Source organism: Tribolium castaneum, chromosome 5 (genome assembly GCF_031307605.1).
Source record: "Tribolium castaneum strain GA2 chromosome 5, icTriCast1.1, whole genome shotgun sequence".
NCBI lineage: Eukaryota > Metazoa > Arthropoda > Insecta > Coleoptera > Tenebrionidae > Tribolium > Tribolium castaneum.
The window spans coordinates 13,906,424-13,922,124 of NC_087398.1; the positions used below are offsets into that span (position 1 = coordinate 13,906,424).

At 30.3% G+C, this 15,701-nt stretch overlaps 4 protein-coding genes across 5 annotated transcripts; 1 reads left to right on the forward strand and 3 right to left on the reverse strand.

Annotated features, from left to right (window-relative positions):
- Positions 1–1,376: 1,376 nt before the first annotated feature.
- On the reverse strand, positions 1,377–2,600 carry LOC135266342 (brachyurin-like). Its single transcript, XM_064356883.1, has 7 exons — positions 2,456–2,600; positions 2,370–2,400; positions 2,171–2,321; positions 1,953–2,122; positions 1,813–1,905; positions 1,624–1,763; positions 1,377–1,570 (listed from the first exon to the last, which is right to left on the reverse strand). Exons 1-7 carry the CDS (start codon positions 2,516–2,518, stop codon positions 1,400–1,402), a joined length of 819 nt encoding a protein of 272 aa, XP_064212953.1. The 5' UTR covers positions 2,519–2,600; the 3' UTR covers positions 1,377–1,399.
- Positions 2,601–5,160: 2,560 nt separating this feature from the next.
- On the reverse strand, positions 5,161–6,240 carry LOC103314641 (chymotrypsin BI). The gene is made up of 5 exons (XM_064356706.1): positions 6,112–6,240; positions 5,893–6,059; positions 5,684–5,770; positions 5,490–5,635; positions 5,161–5,439 (listed from the first exon to the last, which is right to left on the reverse strand). The coding sequence occupies exons 2-5, from the start codon at positions 5,927–5,929 to the stop codon at positions 5,176–5,178; spliced, it is 534 nt and encodes a 177-aa protein (XP_064212776.1). The 5' UTR covers positions 5,930–6,059; positions 6,112–6,240; the 3' UTR covers positions 5,161–5,175.
- A 2,502-nt stretch (positions 6,241–8,742) lies between these two features.
- LOC657444 (serine protease H106) lies at positions 8,743–9,893 on the forward strand. Of its 2 annotated transcripts, none has more exons than XM_963904.5 (6): positions 8,743–8,884; positions 8,931–9,081; positions 9,135–9,301; positions 9,350–9,439; positions 9,489–9,628; positions 9,676–9,893. In XM_963904.5, exons 1-6 carry the CDS (start codon positions 8,812–8,814, stop codon positions 9,841–9,843), a joined length of 789 nt encoding a protein of 262 aa, XP_968997.4. In that variant the 5' UTR covers positions 8,743–8,811; the 3' UTR covers positions 9,844–9,893. The 2 variants fall into 2 exon arrangements, with proteins under 2 accessions (XP_968997.4, XP_064212738.1); XM_064356668.1 differs by having other exon boundaries at positions 9,492–9,628.
- A 3,047-nt stretch (positions 9,894–12,940) lies between these two features.
- On the reverse strand, positions 12,941–14,142 carry LOC657370 (brachyurin). Its single transcript, XM_963834.5, has 6 exons — positions 13,993–14,142; positions 13,794–13,944; positions 13,575–13,741; positions 13,427–13,513; positions 13,230–13,369; positions 12,941–13,181 (listed from the first exon to the last, which is right to left on the reverse strand). Exons 1-6 carry the CDS (start codon positions 14,048–14,050, stop codon positions 13,011–13,013), a joined length of 774 nt encoding a protein of 257 aa, XP_968927.3. The 5' UTR covers positions 14,051–14,142; the 3' UTR covers positions 12,941–13,010.
- Between the last annotated feature and the right edge of the window lie 1,559 nt (positions 14,143–15,701).

The following is a 15,701-nucleotide window of genomic DNA, read 5'->3' on the forward strand; positions in this document are numbered from 1 at the left end:
GAATACAAACTAATTATTTAACAATAACCGGCTCCTTTGCACGAAAGAAAGGAGGAAAACAGTGAAAATTATTAATAAGAATTTTGCAAAATTTTAGATAGAAAAGTTGTTATATTTGATGAGTTTTATTACGTGTTAAAATTAACACACGTATTTCTGATACACTCTGTATCTCAAAAACTAATAGTCGCACAGAAGTTAGTGTTTGCTGCTAAAAACTTCATATTTTTCTCTATACTTGTGATTTATAGAAGCGGCATTAATTTAATCCGTAATTAAATACGTGATTAACTGATCACGTGACCAAATTGGAGCAATTCGATTGGTCTGTTCGCATTGTTAACATATAACAACGAATTAAGTTTTAATAAAGATTTAATAGAGAGATGATTCAAAATTGGCGAATTTCGAGTTCAGAGCATGGTAGATAATTATCCCAGTATTCCAAATATAGAAAAAAAATAAGATTTGGAACTTTCTATCAAAGATACGCTGATTTGAAAATTACTCTTTGAATTGCGTTTTGTTCAAATGTTGGCTCAATATTACATGTTTGTTGTTATTTATCGTGTAAATGATTATGGAGTATAATAATGTAAAACAATTTCTCAAAAATTTAGCTTTATTTTGGAGTAAAAAAAACTTAAATGTTTGTAATTGCCATTTTATTTTTTTTTAATTACAGTAAATTTAGAAATTTTTACTTCAAAGTAAAGCTAATTTCTCGGGAAACTGTTTTACATTATTATTTTCCACAATCATTTACACCATAGATAACAAAAACAAAAAAATTTTTAGCCTGCATTTGAAGAAAACGCAATTCAAAGTGCATCTGCAGCATTCAAACCAATGTATCTTTGGCAAACTCCGAATCTTTATTTTGTTTCTATATTTAGACTACTGAAGTAATTCTCTACGATACTCTGAACTCAGAATTCGCCAATTTTAAAATACCCTGTAAAATTTTTTTAATTTTTTTTTAATAACCTATAGGTTTTACCTAAACAAAAGAGTTTTTCAAAGATAATAAATTTAATGGGTTAATGCCCGAGTTCTGAAACGATTAAACTTCATTAAAATTTGATCTCTCCGTTAGTTGCTAAGGTAGTACGTATCTGATTGACGTTGCTTATGTTTTAAGTGAGGCTTAAATTTATCTCTCCGTTAAAAATGTTTCCAAAAATTGAGCCTAAGTCTAATAGTTCCGGAGTTATTGTCAAATAATTTAATTTTACTTGCTTATCTGTACTTGTTTGGCAGTATTTATGTGTCACTTTATAATCATAGGTCTTACAACATTATCTATTATTTAATTTGATGATTAAAGCTTCGATTTATAGAGAAGTGGCAAAATGATTAAAATAAAAAACTAAACATTCGGTTATATTTTTATTTGGGTTTACTTGTCAACTCCCGTCACGTTCCTTATCCAGTCAGCGTATTCCAAAGTCCTCGTGTATCCCGAAGGATCGGTGCTCTCGCATCCGTTCTTGCTCTGAAAACTTGCAATTCCGACATGGGTTGCAGTCGGGCCTTGTCTGATTCGAATCAAGGGTGTCCCACTATCGCCCTACAATAAATGGACAAAAATGGTCAATGAAAATATGACACGAAATTCTCAACCAAGCAAAATCCTTCGTTATTATTGCCAGCAGCGCAAACCATCTCGTCTTTGATTTGATTCCCGTAAACTAATTTACACTCATCATTTGATAAAGGTGTCAAATATACAAATCGTAGGTCGTCGACAAGACCAGGATCATCTGGAAACTTTTGGATGAGGTTTTGAAATCATTACAGGAACGTATGTACCATCACTCGTTTGGCCCCAACCCATGGCCACCACGCCAGGTGTGCCAGGCAAAAGGTCAAAGGTTGGTAAATAATTGAACGGCCGTATGTACACTGAAATTTTTTTTACAATTATTTGAACATTTAATTAGGATTTTTACCGCTAAAAGTTATCGGCATTCTTAATTTTATGAGACCTACGTCGTTTTCAAAAGTGTCTGGGTTGTAATCTGGATGCAAAACGTATTCATCTGTGGCTAGTTTAAGGCTGTTGGGGTTATTGACATCTTTTAAGTTTGCTGTTCCCAAATAAATCGTAAACAGTTGGGCACTTGAATATAAATTAAGTTACATTTAAGGGTTTAAGAATTAATTTTACCCTTCGACGCATGATCCTGCTGTCAATATCCATTGATTACTCATAAGGGCACCTCCGCAAAAAAAGTTGCCACTGCTGGTATGCTTATAAATTGCTGCCATGTAAGGGAATTGGCCCGCAAATGCAACATTGCCTCCAATGATACGAACATCTGCAAGAAAACTGGATGTATGGGGTTTTAATTAATTATTTAAATCACCTGTGTTGTTTCTACCCAGAAAGAGTGTGTGCTGTAATTAGAAACACTTAGGTAATTATGTGAACTTTACTAAAATCAAAACTTACTGTTTCAGAAACACTTAGCCATAATAATGAACAAAATAAAATCGTGGCAATTGGGGACGGCATTGTCAAAAAGAAGGTAAACCAATTTACCACTTAAGGGATATAGATTGATCTGACGTCAGATATCGAATCAGTCCTTAAATTTATAGACATTGTTAAGGTATTGATAACAGTTGCAGATTGTCATTGACTAAGCTTAATTTATAATTTTTATTGTTAATAATAAATACTTCTTTGAATAATAAACTGTGTTTATTAAACGTGATATTGTGTAGACTCATTGACAAAGTGGTCACAAAAATCAAACATTTTAGAGTTAACTTCAGAGTTCATTGTTAATATCATTTATTAATATTTTTTGTACATGTACAATTATTATTTATTATATATTATTTATCGTGTAATTTTTTGTGTGTTGGAGAAAAAAAAGTGTATATATATAATTCGGATCAAAAACGGCATTATATAGTTCGGTGAGCATATAATATAAATCCTGTCTCTCGCTTCCAATAATAATATTTTACTATTACTTTTACTTAGCAAAAAAACTATAAATTGACTTCGGTATAGACTATACAGCCTGTTTCGTCTAAACCCTACATTAGAAGTATTGAAAGTTCTAATAAAATTATTTATTTGGAAAGCTTATGAAAACTCTTCAAAATAACTCTAGTACTGTAAATAATCATTAATTAATAAAATAAAGATTATCGATAAAATTATATTTGAAGATTTAATTAAGGTTACAGTTTTTTTTTGGTTTTTTGCTTATATCTCGAAAACTGTTACTTCTAGCAATTTTTATTTTTTTAACAAAATTAAATATGATAAAATTTTCTACAAAATAGTTATTTGCATTTTTCTTGTAAGACTAACCATAAGCGAGTTAGATATAAATAATGGACGATCCATGCATAGAATTGAGTAAATGAGGTGGTATAAATTACCACTGAATACCCTCAATTAATAAGGATTCAACAATTTTAGTTTGGCCAAACTTAAATTGACTGAATTTTTTTTAACTCGTTATTTGCCTTACACAGTTACTTCCGTGATCTGAATAAATTCTGGATAGGCAACTACGCCGAGCGACAAATCGTCTTAATTCTGCTAAAATGCCTTTTTACGTAAACTTGATACTAAATCAATGTGCACTGCCTTTACTGCAAAACAAACAAAAAGAACGACATAGTAGATATTTATAAATCTTGTAATCGCGTCCACGACGATTCTTAAGGAAAACTGGATCTGCATGATCAACTCCAACATTCTGAAATAGAAATGCTGGTTGAAATCTTTTTGCTGGCAAATCACCCATTAAAGATGTAACATTTGTTGAACGACACCTTAAACATCTGTAAGCAACAAATTTTGTTAAATTTTTGTTATTTATGAGCCAACATTTTTTTACAACTATCATCAATCGTCAATAAATAAAGACACACTTAAAAAATGTAATAAACTGGAAGAGCTTTTTATCAGTAAGACAACCAACTTTCTCTGCCCACAATTGATTTTGTACAAATTTTATCAAATGAGTTTGAGGGTTATTCAATTTTTCTATTGACAAAAAGCTCACAATTTGTTTTCTTCTGAAACAGGAAATAAACCGTAAACAATATGCAGCTGTGCACTCTAAATGATTCCGGTTTGAAAACTTGGTACTGTAAATAATCATTAATTAATATAGCGTTTTGTGCTTAAACCATGAACCTTACGAAAAAATTAATTAGTACGTCATTAATTACATTAAATATGTGATAATTTTTTCGAAATGTTTTTTAGTTTTAAATTATAAAAAAAAAATTTTGAAGGACACCCTATTACAGTTATTTTTTTAGTAAAAGGTTATGCTTTGAAAATGTCTTTTAACTCAATAATATTGTTTTTGAACCAGTGTTTTTTTTTAAATAAATTATTAAAGTTGCGTTCCGAGATCATTACGACGGTTTTCAGAATTTGACCGAAGAGGTTACATCCATGGATGTTATTATTCGAGTAATATTTGTCAATTTTTTTGCAAATATGAACATCTATGGATGGATACAACTACTTTGGCTAAGTTTGAAAAACCTTCGTAATGAGCTTGGAACACAACTTTAATAATTTATTTTCAGAAAACCACTGGTTTAAAAACAAAATACATATTATTGAATTAGAACAGAATCTTTTACCAAAAAAGTCGCCGTAGTAGGGTGCCATTTGAAAAAAACATTGTTTAATAACTTGAAAACTTAAAGAAATTTCGAAAATATTTATTTCTAAAAAATTATTACATTTTCAAAGTACGAGTATTTGAGAGTTTGGACACAAAACGTCTGATTTCATGCTTTTGTCCAACACTGTATACTCAGCAAGATAACACATACAATTTAAAAAATATCCGTAATCTTAAGAGTGTTTGAGTTCTTATTTATCAAATCTAGCTTCAATGGCATTTTAAAAATTTAAAAAATTCTTTATGTAAATTGTGTGGAGATTAAGTAGCTGTTAAAATAATTTAGATAAATAGACTGAAAGCTTTTTAAATAGATTGTATGAATTTAGGAAAACACTTTTATGATGGGGATCAGAAATTAGGACATATGACAAGATACGATATTGAAGTATTATTAAAGGGATTAGTTTACGTAAAGTCAATGAATTTTGTTTGATCACATCATAAAACTTTTATCATCAAACTAATAAATAAATAAACACATAAATGTACCAAATTATTTTTACTGATTTAACTTCAACGTTACAACAGCTACAAACGTTACTACTAGTAACAAATTTGAATCAAAAGAAGCAGAATTTGTATCATTATCGTCATCTTCTGCTACATTACTAGTCACATTTTGAATCCATTCCAAATAGTCGAAAGTTCTTGTAAATCCTGAAGGATAAGTATTTTCGCATTCTCTTCCGTAAAAATTTGCAACAGCTACAAGAACATAATTTCCTTCAGCGTCAGTTTGAACCAATCCACCTCCACTGTCCCCCTGTAACAAAAACATGAAAAATTGAAACAAATTAATTGGCTCAGACAAACCCGACACATTCCTTGATTTCCTTCACCACTTGCACAAACTATAGTATCTCTAATTACGGCTCCATACACTTTCATACAGGCAGTGTTAGTAATCGTGGTCAACTCAACGTGAGAAAGTGTGTTTGAAGGTACCGGTAAAGGGCTCGCTATAAAATTTGTTTAAATTATTTGACTGAAGTTATTGGTTTCGCTACCATCTTTTGTTGCTCCCCAGCCGACAACAACGGCATTTTCACCGGCTTTGAGCGATTTTGTAGGTAACTGGATGGGTTGAATGCGTTCTAAAATTACCAAACATTATAAAACCACCAATATTTAAAACCAACACAACCATTAAGTGTAACCGATTTTGGTAACTGAATTAATCCTAAATTGTTTGCAAAATTTAAAATTGTATTCTTACCTACTCTTGAACACAATGGGCTGCTGTTAAAATCCATTTTTTGTTAATGAGAGATCCACCACACAAGTTTGTAACACCAGCTTTTTCGTAATAGAAAGCAACAGCGAATGGAAACTTGCCTTCAGGTGAAATTTCTCCGTCGATGATGCGAGCATTGCGAACATCAGCTAAAAACAAGATTAATTGAACTTAAGAAAATAGTTACGAGTAGGTTATTACCTTTGGTAGTCCAAAGACAAAATGACAAAATTAAGGCTGTTGTAACTGGTTTCATGGTAATTGCGGTGAGTTTTAATATTTGGTTCTCTTTATAGACTGCGTTATCTGTTGTGTATTTGTTTTATTGATTTATTATTGATTCGTTTGAAACTCATTTTATTTTATTAATTACTACATAGCAAACGTCACTGTATAAGATCAAAACGCTTTTTGTTTTTTTATTTTTAACTTTTTTGCTAAGAAATTAAGACCCGTTTACAGAACATTTTAGTTGCAGTTAAATGGCAACTTAATTCGAATTAGTTTTATTTTGAATTGAATCCTAATTTTGCTTTCTGTAAATCGGCCCTAAAGCATTAAGGGCCGATTTATAGAATGCTTTGTTAAAATTTAATTCGTTGTTAAAAGTTAACAACGCAAATACACCAATGAAATTGGTTCAATTTGGCTACATGATCAGTAAATCACGCTTCTAATTGCGAATTAAATTAATGACGTTTCTATAAGCCGGTCCTTAGAGCCGGTTTACAGAACATTTTAATTGCAATCAATTTTTAATTGCGATTAACTTGACATTAGTCAATGCATTTTAAATGGATACTTAATTCGAATTAGTTTAATTCGAGTTTAAATTTTAATTTCTTAATTTCGCTTTGTGTAAGCGTCATTAATTTAATTCGCAGTTAAATGCGTGATTCAGTGATCACGTGACCAAATTGAAGCAGTTTGGTTGGTCCATTCGCGTTGTTAAATTTAACAACGCATTTAACTTTAAATGAGCTTTCTATAAACCGGCCCTGAATATAATTATTGTTCTAAATAAAAAAAGTTTATATTGACCACCACTCAAGTGTGTAAAGTTTTTGTATTAGACTTGTTTAATTTGAATAAAAGGAAAATTATACCCTTGAAACGTCATTAAAGGATAACTCCATATTAATTCTTTTTATTTATATTAGCTGTTTCAAAACTATAAAAACGCCAACGTCGCATTTTCTCGTAAACTTAGCTTTTATAAATTATTCATGCACTTCAAGAAAATAATAGCTAATGTAATTTGTACTTCAATTAGAGATCTAATCATTAATAACTATTTTACAATTTTATTTAAAAAACAGTTTGGTAAAATGCGACGTTGACGTTTTTATAGTTTTGAAATAGCTAACAGAACATTTTTCATATGTCAATATTGAGTCTAAGAAATCAATAAGTTTAAAAGAATTAACATCTTTGGTCGGTTTTGGTACTCCGTGTTCAATATAATCCGAATGAAAGCAAAATTTTGGTTTAAAAATATACAGGCTGTCTCAGATATATAAGACTTTCGAGCTTAATATCTCAGTTATTTGTCAACGGATTGTTATAAATTTAGAATGCACATATTTTAGAAGGTGATCTTTTAATTAGGGACAAAAAATGACCTCAAGCTAAAAACTGAAATTTTAAAACACATTTCTTTTATTTAAAATTAAGCCAAATTACCGTTGGATTATTAAACCCTGAAAAATAAATAGCGACACAAAAAAATAACCAAATCGCTCGGCTGATCCAAGAAAAAAAATAAATTTTGTTGTTAAAAACTCAATCAAAATTTTGTTAGGAATTTGGGCAGTCACCTTTTGAAACAATTGATGACGCATTTATACACGGCATTTTGTGTACCACTAAAAAAAATGTCAAAAGTGTGCGCGCTGTCAGAAAAGTAAAATTGTTTTAATTTGGTGAAATTACTTTAAAAACTAACAACAGTCGCTGAAATTTCTGTGTTGTTGAAAAAGGAATCAATATTCGTCTCTGGAAAGTGTCGTTGGATTTTTTGTGAAATGTTATTTATGAAATTTAAAGTTCAAAGAATCGTCAATAATTTGAAGACACAGGAAGCGTACCTGAGCTTAATCGAGTGAGGACAAAACACGTCACTGGAAACGAAGCAATAGTTGGGGCTGTAATTCAAGCTTTTGAAGAGAATCCAATCAGCAGTGTACGAAACATTTCCAAAGTCCTAAATGTTCAGTGTCTAGAATTTTTCAGTTGTTGTTCAGTCTTTTAGTCCTTTTTAAAAGAATTAAAGCATCCAGTACCAAAAGTAAGTCAAAAATATTGTTTTTTAACTTTGTATGAGTGAGAGGTAATTGTAAAATGTCTCTTGCGTGACAGTTACGTTTCTGCGAGTAGGATTGACCAAAATTCAATGGTAGTGCTCATTCGTCTTATAGAGAGCTACGCTTTTGCATCTGAACCCACGTTTAACAGTTTGTTTCTCATTTTTTTTGCGAAACAGATGTCTTCCACGAACGAGTTTTTTCTGACAGCATTTTCCACTGACGATAATTTTTTTAATATAAGTTTTAAAAAGCTTTACATTTTAAAAAGGCATGTAAAAATTACGTTTTTAAGACTTGAGTTGTTGCATTAATTGGATTTTAATCTTTATCTTCCAAAATATCTGCATTTTAAATTTCATAAAAATCCGTTGACAACTATCTGAGATATGAGGCTCTAAAGTCTTAGCTGAGACACCCTGTATGTGTGTGTTCCCAGCGTTTAATTATTATTATTGGTTCAATGTCCAAAAGCTGGTTTATCTTTAAATCGTTTGACGACTTCCGTCGGAGATAAGGGATAAGATAACGAAATAATTGTAATTGCTTGAAGGATGTGAGGTATTTTACAATAAACACAAAACACAAATTTGCCGCCATGAGATTACTCTTTTTGTTGTTTTGTGTTACCACCGTTTGGGCTTTTCCAAATTCAAAAGCAACAAGACCTGGTAATCAGTTTTTACGTTTATTTTAATCTCAAGTCATGCTTTGTAGATGTAAAAATAATTGGCGGATCGGTGGCTAGAAGAGGTCAGTTTCCTTTTGCTGCAGCCATATATACGTCCACTGCAGATGGAAATTATTTCTGTGGTGGAACTCTTTTGAACGCACAATGGGTACTAACTGCAGGTCAATGCGTCATTGGGTAATTTTATTGAAAATATAAAGATTTTTCTTTTATTTACTTTGACTTTCAAGAGTGCACACTTTTAATATACATCTGGGGGCAACAGCTTTAAAAGGAGATGATCCCTATGCTGTGCAAGTTTCCTCAGACACTTATGTTTTACATCCGGATTATGACCCACAAACTTTAGCTAACGATGTTGGGCTCATTTGGCTTCGCCTGCCTGTTGCATTTTCAGGTACTTGAGGCAATAACCAATTTTTTGATTCAAAATAAATTTTTACAGATTATTTAAAACCTATTGACTATCTACCATCTAGTGAACTTGGAGAATCAAGTTCGGCGATGACACTTGGATGGGGCCAAATATCAGACGGTATAGCACTAATTTTTTTCTTACAAGTTAATATTATCAAACTTGGCAGAAGAAGAAGGAACTGTTAATGACCTTCGGTGGGTGAACGTCACTTCTTTGTCAAACGCTGAGTGTAAAATAACATACGGGAATCAAATTTTGGACAGTATGGTGTGTGTAGATGGAAGTTACAATGAAGGAACTTGCAAGGTAACAGTGAGGAGAATTTTGCTTGTGTTTTTATATTTTCTTTGTAGGGTGATAGTGGAGGTCCACTTGTACAGTTGATTAGTCGCGGCCGTTACGTGGTTGTTGGTGTGTCTAGTTTTGTCAGTTGGAACGGATGTGAAAGCACCGATCCTTCAGGTTTTACAAGAATATTTCCATATAATGAATGGATAAAAAATGTTACGGGTAAAGCGTAAAATGTGCATTTGAATGTAAAGAAAAAATAAAAAATTAAACATAAACATAATTTGTAGTTTTATTGTAGTTGCCACAAAAATACTATCTACCTAGATTTTAGCCACTTTACGAGTGTCGTCTCTATAAAAAAATTGAACTTAATTTAATTTGAGTAATTTAATGAATTTTTTGCGTTTCCATTTCAAAAAGGTAATGACAAAAAATATTTTTTTATCTGGGAATTTGGTCATAGAATTGACTGATATTTTTTGTTGAATATATTTGCCCGGCGCATCCACCAAAAATAATAAAAACATTTATTGTATAACCGTTTTCAAAATAAGAACAATAAACAGGAAACCATTTGTGAAGAAGTTTTAAGAGGTGGCGAAACGTAGACTATAAATAATCTACCTAGATTAAATGTGTCTGCATTCCCGAATATCCAGTTAGTTATTGTTTATAAAACAGACGATGAACAACTAAATATAACTTTATAATTTTATTATAACGGTTTATTCGTTGCTTTTGTGCATTTGATGACTTGGGTGTTCTTACTTTTGAAGCATAACAATTTTATATAAATTGTAATTTAACTATTTAAAAATTTGTGCTATAATTAAACTCACATAATCTTTACATAGCATCAATAATTCTAACATCATTCTTTTACTGCTTTTCAAATTTTGCTGCAGCAATTGAAAAAATAATGTTTAATATTCTGAAATAAGAATATAGTAAATTATTATCATTATATTTTTTTTAGTTTTTTTAATATTATAATTTACATGTTGTTGCCATGGTTCTCCATTCATTACTGGTACTGCTCAAGTTTATTTGTTTATTGCAAGTTTTACTCAAAGCAAACTGAAATTTATTTAAAAAAGCTGTTTCTGTGCATCATCAACAAATTCACTATCGAATTCGGTAATTTATTAGTTTTTTATCACTAATTATCAATAAAAGCAATTTTTCCACATTTGCGAAAGTAAGTAGTATATGGGCTAGATGGCTCTTCCGCAGTCTGCTTTTTTCTAACATTATTAAAGCCTACCAAAAAAGCTTACGAAAAAAATAATTCAAAAAAAAATCAATCTTTATAATCGTGTAATATTTTAATATTTTTGAATCAGTTTTTGCTACAATTTTGTTTAAAAAAAGAGTAAATTAAGATAATCAAAAACGTTACCCTGCAATTTTTTTTAGACAAAGAAATCTCAGTTTTATTTGTTTTAATTTTGTTTTACTTACTAATTTAAAATTTTGAAAAATTGATTACAGCTTTTTGACGTATAGGGTAAACTGAATGATCATCTCACATTTGTCATTTGTTGAATTGTGATGCTCGCAAATTATGAATGTTTACAAATTATATGGTGTTAGGGAATAATTTTGCAAAATTGCATAGGAAATAGGAAAACAAATCATAAAGTAAAAGTCTTGTATCACCTGTTTCAAAACTATAAAAACGCCAACGTCGCATCGTCTCTCAAAATTAGCTGTTAAAAATTATTCATGCTCTTAAAAAAATAGCTAATGTAAATTATACTTTCAATAAGAGATCTATTCATTAATAACTGTTCTATAATTTTATCAATCTTATATAAAAAAATAATTCAGTAAAATGCGACGTTGGCGTTTTTATAGTTTTGAAACTGCTTATACATCGAAAATGCAGATTTATCTAAAAAAATTTGTTTTGGTCCTAAATTTTGAGAACTGTTATAAAAATTACCTTATTACGCACAAAAAATATAGACATTAATAAATTTGGGATGAGGGTACCTCGAGAGCGTTAAATGATAAAACGTTTACAACTGCACCACTCCACATATCTTAGAATTGACTCATTTGAAACGTTTTTGTTTTATTTTAAAATATCTACGTTTTTAAGAAAATTGCTGCGATATTAAAATTACTATCCGGCTACAGCAAACACAAATACTGTTCTAATAATGATCAGTTTAACAGAATATAAATAATTGATGCAATCAATCAAGAGTGTAGCTAACGAAAAAAATGTTGTGAACATTAACATTAACAGTGTTAACTTTTCTGCAGGTCTTGGAATGTTAAAAAAGTAATCACCGCAAACTGTATTATAAAAAGTGCACAACGTAACATTTAGAATAAAAGTAAGATTTTTTTTGAGTTACCTAATGCTAAATATTTATAGTGTACTTTTTGAGTAATTCTTAAATAAGCAAAGCATCGTTACCTACAATTTTACAACTCCCCGTACTAGTGCCTATCTTGAATTTGAATAAATGCTATAAAATGATTTTTTTAATGAGTTATGAACTAGTTATAGGAACTAGTGAGGAAACGTAATAGCTTATTTTTTTCTGTGGGTTTTTTGTTAAGTGGGTATTTTTTGTGTGAGCCTTTTTCTACGTGAGTTTTTGCCTGTGTGAGTGTTTTTTGGTGTGAGTTTCGTTTTATGTGGGCTTTTGTCGTTGTGGACATTATTCTGTGTAGGCTTTTTTCCATCTGAGATGTGGGCTTTTTTTGTGGGCATTTTTTTGGTCACTGATAATAATTATCTTAAGATACATTTTTAAATGTAACATTTGCATTTTAAATTATTAAAAACATTTGATTACAAAAACAATAATTCATTTATGTTGTGCACATTTGCCCGGCGCATCCACCAATTTTTGAATTTTAATTTTTTTTTAAATACAATTGTAACTTTGTAGATGCACTTCATTTTGTTATTTGTTATTGTTATGGATTTTTTCTAGTTAAGTACGTACTTCAGATACAATGGTCTAGATTATCGCTGAAGAAATAAGTATTTAAGAAACGTTATGAATGGATTAAATAAACAATAGAATTATTTATTTATCTCGAGCATCTCTGACTAAAAGTTTTCAGCTGTCGTATCAAAAAAATATGTAGATTTTTAAACCACTTCAAGTTTATGTAAACTTACCTTTTTTTTGAATTCATTGTTCAAATAGATAAAAGATATCGCATAATATAATCTTGATTGATGTGTATAGTTTTACTTAAGTAATTGTTCTAAATCACTCATCTGCACTGGAGGTGCCCAAAAATTTTGACTAGCTTTTTTACACCTCTTGATTATTTAAATTCAACTATGTAAAAAATAACTTTAAACAGTAGTATATCCATTTATTTGTTAGTATTAACGTTCAAGTAACACACTCAAATTTTACTAAAATTACATTGGCAGTTCTGTCACGTTTTTAATCCAGTCGTTGTAGGGAAAAACCCTTGTATATCCCGAGGGATCAGTACTTTCGCATCCATTTGAACTGAAGAAACTTGCAACTGCGACAACGATTGTATAACCTCTGCTAACATGCAGAATAATTGGACTTCCGGTATCTCCCTAAAACATCAAAATCAAAACGAGAATAAATCACGATAAAAATCGTACAAAACATGTGCCTTCATTGTAGTTTCCTTCAAAACAGACCATATTTTCAGCCACTTGGTCTCCATAAGTAATTTTACACTCTTCATCGGACACTTCACTTAAATTTACATATTGTAAGGTGTTTGAGAGATCAGCATTATCTGCATAAATATACAAATTAAATATTGTTTTGTGACCATGAGTGCTCAACACATTACCATCACTAGTTTGTCCCCAGCCAAAAGCTACACCGACTATACTATTTGGTAGATCAGAAAATGGCAAATAAAGTCTTCTGATGTAAACTTAAATTTAAGATAAATGAAAATGATACAAACTAATTCGTTTCTTTTAGAAATAACTTACTGCTAAAAGTTACAGGCATTCGTAACTTAATAAGCCCGATGTCATTTTCTAAAGTCGTCGGATTGTAATCAGGATGTAAAACAAATTCGTCTGTTGCTAATTTTTGCACATTTGCACTATCTCCATCTAATTTGTGTGTTCCCAAAACGATGGTAAAAGAGGTAGCGCTACAACAAAACAATTACAATTTTAAACCAATTTTTTATAATATTATTGTACCCATCAACGCACTGACCAGCTGTGAGAACCCATTGATTACTCAAAAGAGATCCGGTACAGAAATATCTACCTTCTGATGTCGATTTGTAAATAGCTGCCGCATAAGGAAATTCACCAGCGTACGCATTATGACCACCAATTATGCGCACCCCTGAAACGTAAATTTAACATATTACTGAAACATTTATTAAATGTTTACCCTTTGGAAGTGCCCAGATTTGGGAAACACATAACAAAATGACAATAAACGATTTCATCGTTTTTACATTAAATGATCATTGCGTGTTTATAAGTATTGTCTTTATTAATCTGTTAATTATCTACCTCTTAACTTATTTGTTAGTAAAGGTAAAAAATTCTATAATATGATTACCTATTAAGGGGTCATAAACCAATTAAAGTATAAAACGGTAAAAATTGGCTTAAAAGTTAGGAGTTTTTGCTACCTTGCAAAGTGTGGTAAAGCTGGCGCATTGTCTGTTTTACAAAATGAAGCTAGTGCTGTTTTATCAACACTGACTAAGTAAAAATATTAAAATTAAACCCAACGAAAGTAATATTTTCTGTTAAACCGCATAGATTCAGCAGCAAAACATTAAAATTTTCTTAATGAATTTTTCAAGAATACGTTATACTAGTAGGTGTATTACGGAAACTTAAACACAAATTATTGGTAATGTAATATTTTAATAAAATCTTTTGAAAAACAATAGTTGGTTATTCTTTAACCAATTAAACTGCATATCCAATCGGAATAGAGATAAATTCACGACATTCTTATGTATTCCGAAGGATCAACACTTTGACAAATATTTCCACTTAAAATTGAAGCATGGGATTAGATTCTGACTGTTTTATATGACAGATTAATTTTTATCAGATATTTTTGAGTAGCTTATAGATAGCTGGTCAACTGCCTAATTTATTACAGCTATTAGATTGGCTTAACACAGTTCATAAGCTACTTTAATCGTAGTAGATTTGCAACTTAGAGATAAAGTATATTTTAACGTAAAAATTTAATTATTTTGTATTGATTTTATTTTATTACTCAACTAAAAATCGAAAGTAACTAGACTCTCAAGAAGTCGAGGGAATAGGTTTCATAAAGAATACCGGGTGATTCAGTTTTGTATTCGCACTTTTGTAACTTTTTAGTTTTTGTAAAATAGTGTAATACAAACCATATAATATATTTTTGAATGAAATGACAAAATCTAAAAATATTAATTTAGCCTTATGACGATATTTGTCAAAACGATGTCTGCCAATTTAATTTTTTTATAAAAATCGCTGTATAGCTTGTTGTAAGATTTGATAGATAATTTACTTCTAATTTTGTACATGTGTTACAATATAACAAAATATACAGGGTGTTTCACACAACTTTACTAGTCCTGCGCCTAATGTATGCACCCAAATATACAAAAAATAGAGAACACTTGGCACATAAAATTCACATTTAATTATTTTATTTTTGGAAACCCATGATAGTATTTGTCAAACTAATCATTGTTTCATCAATAGTCATGTATTGCTATTTTCCAGAATTAGTTATTATGTGTTCTATCAAAAGTCGGAATGAATATGAGCCTAATCTATCTACCTTTATACCTAACTACCCAAAAACGTTGTAATTTTTTGAAGGAATGAAAAAACTAAAAAAGACCATTCAATTTTTCGAAATTTGTAGTGGAGTTTGTTGTGGAATGTGTCCTTGGTGGCTTTTTAGAGACGCAGGCCTAGTAAAATTACGTGACACAGCCTGTAGAGAATCACTTATGATTATGGATACAGCTAAATATTTTTTTATTAAATGTTTTTTTTTTTTCAGTTAAAAGTGAAATTATTATTATCTATAAATTATTATTAACTTTTACTTATTTTTTGCTTAAAGTTCTGGAAGCA